Raw genomic sequence first — 11,082 nt, forward strand, 5'->3', positions numbered from 1 at the left:
ATATATATATATATATATATACACACATGTATATATATACACAATGGTCTTCTTTCAGATTCTGTCTACCAAATCCACTCACAAGGCTTTGGTCAACCTGAGGTGATAGTAGAAGACACTTGCCCAAGGTGCCACACAGTGGGACTGAACCCGGAACCATGTGTTTGGTAAGCAAGCTACTTACCACATAGCCACTCCTGCACCTGTGTAAAATTTGTATAAAATTTGATTAAAATATACCTATTGTCTAGAAAGTTATGAGGGGGAAAATTTTGGGTCCTGTGAATTTTCCGAAACTCCTCTCCCCAAACCCTCGGAAAATTTCTTCCAATAAATCTTTACATACAGTCAACGTACAGGATATAAGCAATTATTTTGTGAAAGTTTTGTTAAATAGTATCCATTTTTCTGGAAGTTATGAGGCAGCAAAGTTGGTGGGGTATTAAACTGTAGTTATATCCTTTTCAATAAAAGTTAACATTAATGGATTAACTCTCGCTAACTTCCATTACATTTTCAAAGTATTAACAGATTAACGATTAATGAAGTTAACTTTTTGTTTAACGGATTAATGAATAATGAAGTTAACTTAAATTTTTTAGATGCCAAGTGTAAAAGGAAAGAACTTTTTTTAGATATTGAAGAAATATATAGCTGGGAAGTGGTAAAATTTGCTGTACATAGTTTTGGTATTAAATTTTGCATTGACATGTATTTAAACTTTCTATGTGCTTATTTAACATTTTCAGTTACAGGCAGTAGACAGGCTTTGAGATATAAATTTGTTAATTTGTCTTGTGTATGAAGGGTTCCCTGAACTTGAAGTGTATAAGGCCTCCCAAGATTTAAATTCAGCTCTGTTCTACAGATGGATCATCTGACCATAATGTAATTAATTCTTGGATGGAATCAGTGAAACATTATATGCAGCATAGCTGGACCTTTAAATCACATGTACAATCCATCCAGCAAGTTTCCATACAGTTTCTCTCAACCCAATTTCATTCACAGGGATTAGGTTAACTCAAAAGATTCTAACTCCAGATACATCACAGGGGGATAGAACTTAGAATCTTGTGATTGTGAAGTGAACTTCTTCAGTGTTTGGCTCTGCTGTGTTCATAATACTATGGGTCACCACTACCATTTCCATCTTTAATGCAAGTACACCACCAAAACTAAAACTAATATAAATACAACCAACACCACAAGCAATATTGTCCTGCTAACTCTTTAATGACCAACAACAAGAGTACCAAGATAGCTATGTCAGATGTCAGTGTATCTTTGGCTAATGTTAATTTTGTAGCTACATATATGGTACATGTTATAACACAGTGGAATGAGAACTCTGATACATGTATATGTATGTACTCTTTTTCTTTTACTCTTTTATTTGTTTCAGTCATTTGACCGTGGTCATGCTGGAGCACCACCTTTAGTCGAACAAATCGACTCCAGGACTTATTCTTTGTAATCCTAGTACTTATTCTATCGGTTTCTTTTGCCAAACTGCTATGTTACAGGGACATAAACACATCAGCATCGGTTGTCAAGTGATAGTGGAGAGACAAACACAGACAACAGACACACACACACACACATACATATATACGATGGGCTTCTTTCAGTTTACGTCTACCAAATCCACTTACAAGTCTTTGGTCAGCCCTAGGCTATAGTAGAGGACACTTGCCCAAGGTGCCACTGTGTTTGTATAATTTTTAGTCTTATGGTTTAGTCCAGTTGTTCTCAACATTTTTTTTCGTATGGACTCTTTTGGTTTTTATTTTCTTCTGGTGAACCTCCATAAACATTAAATTTAAAAAAAAAAATTTTTTGTATTTTTATAATCAAATATTATTAGGAATTGTATTAAAAAATTGTTAAAATATTTTGTGCATTGTCAAATGCACATAAACTAACTAAATTCTATGGAAAATTAATGTTCACTAGTAAAATAAGTTATAAATGTACAAGGACAAATTTATTAAAAAAAAAATACTACTTTAGTGCTACTTTATCCCATGCAAGCCTTGTGGTTGATGTTTCTCTGCTAGTTTTGTAATATTTGGCTCCAATGTTATTGATAATAACTGAAGATCACATCTCTGTACAATATCAAGTTATAATAAGCATTCAATAGAAAGTTAGAGACAAGGCTGAAACCAGATTCAAAAAGGTAAGATGATGGAAAAGCAATAACATACAACTGCACTTTCTTCCAGAGTAGTAGAAATGTTTTTTTGTAGTGTCATTACTTTTCTCTGCATTATGCTTCCCATCTTAGAAATTAGACAGTTTACACTATACAATGTTCAATTATGTTAAGTGTTAGAGAAAGAAACCTAGTTGTTTCTTACAATAAGTTCATCTAATGTAAAGTTTTTACATGGATCCTTAAAATACTACCATGACACCCAGTTTATTATTTTACTTGTGTGGACCCCACAATATTTTATATATATCCCATTTGAGAACCATTAATCAGAGGAAGTATGTGCATGTCTAGTTAAAAGGCTCTCTGAAAGGGCTTTCTTTTTGATGTACAATATGACCATAATATTTTGATTCTGTAGTCACTCAAGTGGAAAAAAGAAGAAAAGTTATGAAAAAGCCAAGAAAACCAAACATATTATGAAGCCAACCTTTTGAAAAAAGCCACATTTTCGAATTTTGTTTTTCTTTCAACTGAACTTACATTTATCTCCCCTTAAAAAGGGAGATAAAATAGTTTCTAGCTCTCTAGTTAAAATTGTAGTGAATTGTGATGGCGTGTGTTGATATGGCGGTAAATTCAGGTAGGATTCTAAAAACAGTTTGCTGTTTTTTTCTATGAGAAAGGGTTAATTTTATGATATTGTATTTCTTGTTACACTTCAATTTTTTTATGTACTTTATTATTATTATTATTTATTTTGCATTTATCTTAATCAATGCTCGCATGGTTTTTGTGTTTAATTTGTCAGTATAATGCCAAATTTTGCTCAAACTATCCAAATGCAATGGAAACACGCCATAATATTAATCAGCTTGTGAAAACATTTTTTTATTCGTCTATTTTTAAAATTTCATTTAAAAGAACATGATCAAGTGATGTTATTTCTAATCAGACGTGATATTGAATTATATTTCTTAATAGGAAGCCACAGAGTGGGTTCTAAATGGCCTAATAGAGGAAAATCTGTTTTCAGTTATCAACCTGGACGAATACAGTATAGATTTTAGGCTAATACTCATTTTTGGAAAATTTTCACTTTTCAAAGTATGTATTCGGTAGAGACGGACTATATGTAATCTGAACCTTTCCCCCCCTTATTTATTTATTTTTTTTACGGAATCCCACGTTCTAGGCTATGGAGATTACGATTCTGAAAAAAAAATTTTTGAAAAATTTCAACCCCCCCACCAAGCAGGCTATTTACATGCTAGAAATAACAGCCAAATCTCACAAAACTAGTGTTAGGGTTAGGTTTAGGGTTAGGGTTAGGGTTTGAGTTAGGGTTAGGTTTACTCTGTGGATCTATATAAAAACCGGGGCGGTGGGGGATCGAAATTTTGAAATAGAGATTTTTGAAAATTCTTTTTCAGAATCGGAATCTCCATAGCCTAAAACGTGGGATTCCGTAAAAAAAACAAGGGGGGAAAGGTTCAGATTACATATAGTCCATCTGGACCATGTATTCAGTGTAGAAACCATTTTAAGACCCATAAAATACACGTACGGGAAAGGGTTTATTTCATAACGAAAAGTTATTTTTTAAATGAAACAAGGCATGCAACAAATATCTTCAGAGACAAATATAAAATTTATTTTTACAAGAAGATATATGCCTACAGTTGCTAAACTTTGCGGCATAACTACAGTTATGACCTCCCAAAGTCTAGGGGGTGGTTTGCTAATTTTTGTTCGTATAGTTGACGTGAATAAAGCCTCCCTCATTCCGTACAGTCGTTGCAGTTTCTTTACCTGCATCATCGCCTTTCAATAAGTCTCTTTATGAACATGGCCATCGTTTGATTCGCGAAACTGAGAGGAAGGTTAACAACTTAATGTGTATAGTTCTAATTAGATGAAAACTGAACCTGGTAGGGTCCTCTGACTAATGAACCACCGAAATAAATACCGAATACCCATCTCCGACGAAATTTGTAACGCTTATATTTAGATGCATCGGTATTCTGAAATAATGGTTCTAAATAGTTTTAAGCTCGAACAAAAAATTGATAGTTGATGATACGTTATCACAACCTGCAGTAAAATTAAAAGAAAAAGTGAGCTGACTACGATTAAATAGCTTTGAACGTATTTTTTCTCAGAGCTGACCTCGGGCTAAATGTATGAACTAGTATTAGAATTCCCATGCTCCCTTTGGAAGCCTCTTTGGCACCACTATTCTATCACCTGGAAAATTAAACTCTGCATCTACAACGTATCAGACCACTCCATTCTCCTCTGTGGAGCAGATGCGTGGCCCCTCTTGAAGAAGACCCCAGCAAAGAGCACTGAGAACTATCATGAACATCAAATGGTACCATTACGTATTCAACAAAGAACTGTGTGCATGTAATCATCACCCTGCAACCTCTCACCTCCTAGCTATCTGTCACACATGCTGGTATGGACATGTCCACAGTCTCCTGTTGGGTCATTCTGCCACAGCTTTACTCTTTGATGCTGCAGGCTGGGAGAGACCTTGTGGAAGGCCCTGCACCAGATGGCTGGACATGATTGGGTGGCTCACTGTCACCTTGGAGGATGCAGAGAGGCTGGCAGCTCTCTACGCATGATGTCTCTGGGATCACTAACCTGGGATGGCCCCAGCTTTAATCATGAAGCAAAGCGTATTGAAGTTTGAATTTTTTTCTGCTACATGCACAAACCAGAAACACTGTTAAGTATTTTTGGAAAAATTGTTTTGAACTATCTTAAAGTGGGTGTGTGTAGTCATTTTGATGATTATGACTACTGGTTGGTTTCAAATTTTGGCACAAGGCCAACAACTTTGGAGGAGGAAGAAAGTTGGTTAGATTGACTTTAGTGCTCTACTGGTGCTTATTTTACTGACCCTGAAAGGATGAAAGCTGCTACAAGGGTAAGGGTGATGCGTTAGAAGCAACTATAGAGGCATCAAACTCCTGGACCAGGTGATGAAAATTACAGAGTTATTGCCCAATTAATTTGGAGCAGAATCAGGCTAGATGAAATGCAGTTTGACCTTGTCCAGGGAAAAAGCACTACTGATGCTATTTTCATAGCTAGGCAACTGCAAGACAAGTACTTAGCTAAGAATAAACCATTATACTTGGCATTTGTTGGCAAAGCCTTCGATAGAGTACCCATGTGATATGGTGGGCTGTGAGGAGGCTAAGGATAGATGAGTGGCTTATGAAAGCTGTAGAGGCCATGTACAGAGATGCTGTTAGTAAGAGTAAGATGAAAGTTAATCACAAGTACAGCAAAAAGGTAGGGGTTCATCAAGGCTCAGTCCTCAGTCCCCTCCTTTTTATTATTGTCCTGCATGCCATAACAGAGGAATTCAAGACCAGTAGCCCCTAGGAACTGCTATATGCTGGTGATCGTGCCCTCATAGCAGATCCCGTATCAGAGCTAGATGGAAAATTCCAAGTGTGGAAGCAAAATCTGGAATCTAAGGGCCTTATGGTTAACTTAGCAAAGACTAAGGTCTTGGTAAGCAAGAAAACTGACAGGACCCTACCCACTTCAGGTAGGTGGCTCTGTTTTATTTGTGGGAAAGGTGTAAGCAGGAACTAAATATGGTGTACCCAGTGTAAGCTATGGACAAATAAGAGGTACAGTGGGTTAATAGGAAGGCTATGAGAGAAGGTTGTGTTTGTTTGTAGAAGATGCACAGGATACATAAAACCTTTAGAAACTCAGGAAATTCTCTCAAATACCCTGGTGGCTCATTAGAGGTAGTAGATAATATCTGCTACCTAGGGGACCAAATTAGTAGTGGGGGAGGATGCTTTGAGAGTGTGATAACTAGAAAAAGAATAGGATGAAGGAAATTCAGAGAGTTGTTACCTCTGTTGGCTATGAATGGTTTCTCTCTCCGAGTGAATGGAAGATTGTATGATGCATGAATATGGACAGCAATTGTACATGGTTGAGAGATGTGGCCCTGAATGCAGAGGACATGTAAAGGTTACAGAAGAATGAGGCTAGTATGCTCTGCTGGATGTGTACATGTTTGACAGAGTGCTTGTGTATTGAGAGAGAAGTTAGGCTTAAGGGAAATAAGATGCTGTGTGTACTGGTTTGGTCATGTGATGTAGATGGATGCCGACTGCTCCATAAAAAAGTGCCTATCTCTCAAAGTAAATGGAACACGTGGAAGTGGGAGACCCAGGTAGACATTTGACAAAGTACAGAAGGATGACCTTAAGAGGCTGAACCTTTCAGGTGAGATGACAAAGGACTGAGATGCCTGGCACCTTGCTGTGTACTCAAGAAGACTCATGCTCCACAGCAGAAGTGTTAAGGCCAGTCTCTTTGGTGAAGAAGATTGGCCTGCAAGCGTCCTGTGCCAGTGCCATGTAAGAAGCACTCATGCTAGTGCCATGTAAAAACACCTGTGTGGTACCATGTAAAAGCACTCATGCGATGCCATAAGCACCCAGCATACTCTGTAAAGTGGTTGACGTTAGGAAGAGCATCTAGCTGTGGGAACTTTGCCAAATCAGACTGGAGCCTGGTGCAATCTGGTCAAACCATCCAACCCATGTCAGCATGGACAGTGGATGTTAAATGATGATGATGATAACTATATAGATATATCTTTAATTTGATTAATGTGAGAGACTGAATATGGAAGACATGAGAATCTATGCTCTGAATTCCATTCCTTGTCAGTATACCCTGGCACTTCATCATCTCTCTCATGCACCCTTGCTGTCTCCCACTCTCTCTGTCTGTCTGTCTGTCTCCCACACTCTCTGTCTGTCTGTCTGTCTGTCTCTCTGTCTCTCTGTTTGTCTGTCTGTCTGTCTCTCTCTTTCTCTTGTTCTTCCCTCCAGCTGGGTAACCTCTACAACAGCACACCTGTTTCTGCCCTCATTTTAGATCGCTCTCTCTCTCTCTCTCTCTCTCTCTCTCTCTCTCTCCTCTTGCATTTCCCTCTGGTTAAGTAACCAAGTCTCTCCTTTACAGCAACACACCTGTTTCTGTCCTCTTTCTTGTTACCTCTCTTTTCCTTTCCCTCTCTCTTTCTCCCTCTCTCTCTTAGCTGGGTAATCATGTGCCTCATCTATAGCAAGAGACCTCTTTCTGCTTCTCTGTTTCTCTGTCACACTAATCTTTCATCATCTGACACAAAATCACCTTCATTAATGCTCCCTCCTCTCTCAAAATTCCTTGTAAGTTATTTTGTGACTGTGCCAGTGCTGGTGCCAGGTAAAAAGCATCTACTCCACACTGAAGGGCATCTAGCTGTAAAAACCATGCCAAAACTGACTTTACCTGTGCTGGTGCCATGTAAAAAGCATATTGGTTGTTTGTGTTAGGAAGGCATCCAGCTGTAAGAACCATGCCAAAACAGACACAGTAGCCCGGTGTAGTCTTCTACCTAGCTGGCTCATGTCAAACCATCTAACCAATTCCAGCAAGGAAGATGGACGTTAAATGATGATGATATATAAGTAACATACTCAACACTCTTCATCCACCTATCAAATTCACAACAGAACCATTCCTAGACATTTAACATAAAAATATGTTTCACCACTGTCACAACAGACATTTTACAAAAATACGAATATGCATCAAAACTTGAACTTCTTCTCTTGTCATCCTTCATACGTCAAAATGAATATTCCATACAGTATGGCAAGACATATGTGTACAATAGTAGTTGATCCAAAAACACATCAAAATCAATTTAATGAACTCAAAGGCTTCCTAAAAGAACAGAATTACTACTTGAAATTAATAAATCATTGAATTATAAAGGCAACAAAGCCGGACATCACACAATTAAGAATACCAAAGAAAAAAAATTAAAGAACATACTGTTCCATTTATCAAAATGCACAATCCTGGAATAACAAACATTTTTCACACTTTAAAAACAAACTTACCAAATACTTCTACAAAGCCCCAAAACAAAAAATCTTTTGCAAAACAGTAAATGCCAACCAAAAAATCTTCAAAAAACATCTCATGAAAACAAAATTCACATTAGAGAATGATTCATAATTCTCCATGAAGGAATGTAAAGATAGATGTGAAATATGTGACAACAACAACAACTTCGAATATTTAAATAGTGGTTTCCACATAAAATTTAAGAGTGGATCCTCATGGAAAATAAATGCAGATATGAACTACAAGACACAGAATCTCATATACTGCATAACTTGCCCCAACTACAGGAAAAAATATATCAATGAAACTTCCCCAATACTAAATAGGAAATATACATAGATATCATACCCCCATACCCACATTTTACACAGGTAAAGTAGAACAGTTGATGGGCTTTTATGTAGATAGATGTATGTATGTCTGTGTGAGGGGGTGTATGTGTGTGTGGGTGTATGTGTGTGTGTGTGGGTGTGTGTGTGTGCATGCACATGTATGTATATGTAAACAAACAGGTCTACATACAGACGGGTAGGTACATAGGGTATATGAACAGACAACCACATACGCAAATAGAGACTGAAACACATGACCACATATACACACACACTTGTCCACACATATGGAGATGTGCACCCATACATACAAACATGGTACATAGCAGCAAAACACGCACACGCACACACTCAGACACGCACACACAAGGAGACAGAGGTACATACATACATATACACACACGCACACACATACATAAAAAACACACAAACACAGGAATATACAGAATACATACATACATACATATATTCATACATACATATATACATATGCACACACACACAGACATACATACACACATGCACACATACATGCATGCATACATACACACACATGCGCAAAAACAAACAAAAGCAAAAACAGAACGCAGCGTAAATAATGGACAGTCAAGACTATTGATAAGGTTGCAAGACGCAACGAAAATTTTAGGAAAATAAAAAGAAAAATAAGTGGAAATTTTACCAGTGAGTGTGTTAAATTTTAAGGCACAATAAGAAAATGACTCTCCCCAGACACAACAGAATATGCTTCAACACATGAAATCACATAAAAAATCTTGCAAACCAAATCCCAAAACGAAATATATGTATATAATTAATTCAATAATAGGATAAAATCTTTTACAAGAATTTATCAGGTAGCTAGCGTGAAAAGAACCTTATAAGGGAAAAAAACCCATCATTTATTCCCTAGAATATATTTATTTATATTTATATCAGGGCATTACTATACAATAATGCCTCACGCTATGAGGGCCTGCTAAGGTCAAACTACCATAATAAACACAATTTTACTGAATGCAATGAAATGCAACTCTCAAAAGTTGGCCTCTTAAAAACAGACTGAATTATATATCAAATGATTTCGCAGTTATTATAACAATATATAACTTCTGCTCATCAGTATAGTACGATCAAGATACATAAAAATTAACGAAAGATTCAACAAACCAAAAATATGACAGTCCCAATGACTCAGAAACATGTCTCTGAATGCACACTGAGCTGGGTGGGGGTGCTTGTCTCCTCCTTGCAAATATAAGAACACAGGAAATGTGTCAAGGCCGACAGGAAGCGGTCCAGCTTCCTTGGGCTAAATAGCAGCAGTATGATTCCCTTATTAGGACTGTCACATTGAGTTGACAGTATACAACTGCTTTATCGTAACACTGCTGCTTAATTCTCTCTGTGAGATTTATAATTAGATCATTTCTAATTTTTATAATCAGTGAATGTGTTTTCACTAAAAATATATATATTTGCGAGGGTTTGACATGCATTTTCAACCAGCTAGTGTTGCTACTTCAGGCTGATGATGAGCAATGACTCAGAAACATATCCCTGAATGCATACTGAACTGGGTGGCGGTGCTTGTCTTCCCCTCGCAAATATAAGGACACAGGAAATGTGTCAAGGCCGACAGGAAGCGGTCCAGCTTCCTAGGGCTAAATAGCAGCAGTATGATTCTCTTATTGGGACTGTCACATTGAGTTGACAGTAAACAACTGCTTTATCGTAACACTGCTGCTTAATTCTCTCTGTGAGATTTATAATTAGATCATTTATATATATATATATATATATATATATGTGTATGTATCTTTGTATGTGAGTGTATCTGTATCCCCATCATTGCTTAACAACCGATTAAATCTTTATTATGATCATTATGATCTAAATACAGAAAGGACAATACAGGACAAATAATACAAAAATGTTAAAATGAGTTCGAATGAGGATAAAATTTAAATATATAATTAAATATCGATAACTTTAGAGAAGAACTTTAAAATACGACTTAAATAAAAAAGACACAAAAGAAAAAAAAGAAAAGTGAATGAAAAGTTTAAATGATCGAACCTGGCAGCCAACAAGGCCCAGCAGCTAATTTCTCCTTTTATCGATGATTAAGCTGGGTTCCTGACACCCACCTTTCTCATCATATTCTTTCAACCACAGAGTCTTCCTCTCCAACCCCATCTTGCGTTTCAGATGATATCTGAAGTATGTTAGCAAACCGGGGCCAGAGACGAAGGACCCTGTCACTAATCCTTCCATTCTAGTCCTCCAAACACACTCTTTCAATACTGCAACCGTACAGTAAAAACATGCCTCACCTTCCTTTGAAAGTCCAGTTGGCGGTATCATCTTTATTATGGATCCAGCCGATAGCTGTACTTGTCCCAGATGTGACAACACATGTTGCTGTGTTTACGTCCCTGTAACTTAGTTGTTTGGCGAAACAAACTGATAGGATAAGTACTAGGCTTACAAAGAATAAATCCCGGGGTCAGTTTCTTCAACTAAAAGCTGCAGTCACATGACTGAAAGAAGTAAAACAATAAATAACTATGCCATTTTAATCCCGATTAACGCTGGGTATCTGTGCTAATATATATATATATATATATATATATATATATA

At 37.0% G+C, this 11,082-nt stretch overlaps 1 protein-coding gene across 1 annotated transcript in view; it reads left to right on the plus strand.

The window, feature by feature from the left end:
* Positions 1-2,712: 2,712 nt before the first annotated feature.
* The window catches only part of LOC106881660 (nuclear pore complex protein Nup205), a 331,146-nt gene continuing 322,776 nt past the window's right edge, over positions 2,713-11,082 (plus strand). The window contains exon 1 of the mRNA XM_052973459.1: positions 2,713-2,801. Within this exon, the coding sequence (XP_052829419.1) occupies positions 2,771-2,801 (31 nt within the window). The 5' untranslated portion in view covers positions 2,713-2,770. The remainder of the gene's footprint in view (positions 2,802-11,082) is intronic.

Source organism: Octopus bimaculoides, chromosome 15, assembly GCF_001194135.2.
Source record: "Octopus bimaculoides isolate UCB-OBI-ISO-001 chromosome 15, ASM119413v2, whole genome shotgun sequence".
In the NCBI taxonomy this organism is placed as follows: Eukaryota; Metazoa; Mollusca; class Cephalopoda; order Octopoda; family Octopodidae; genus Octopus; species Octopus bimaculoides.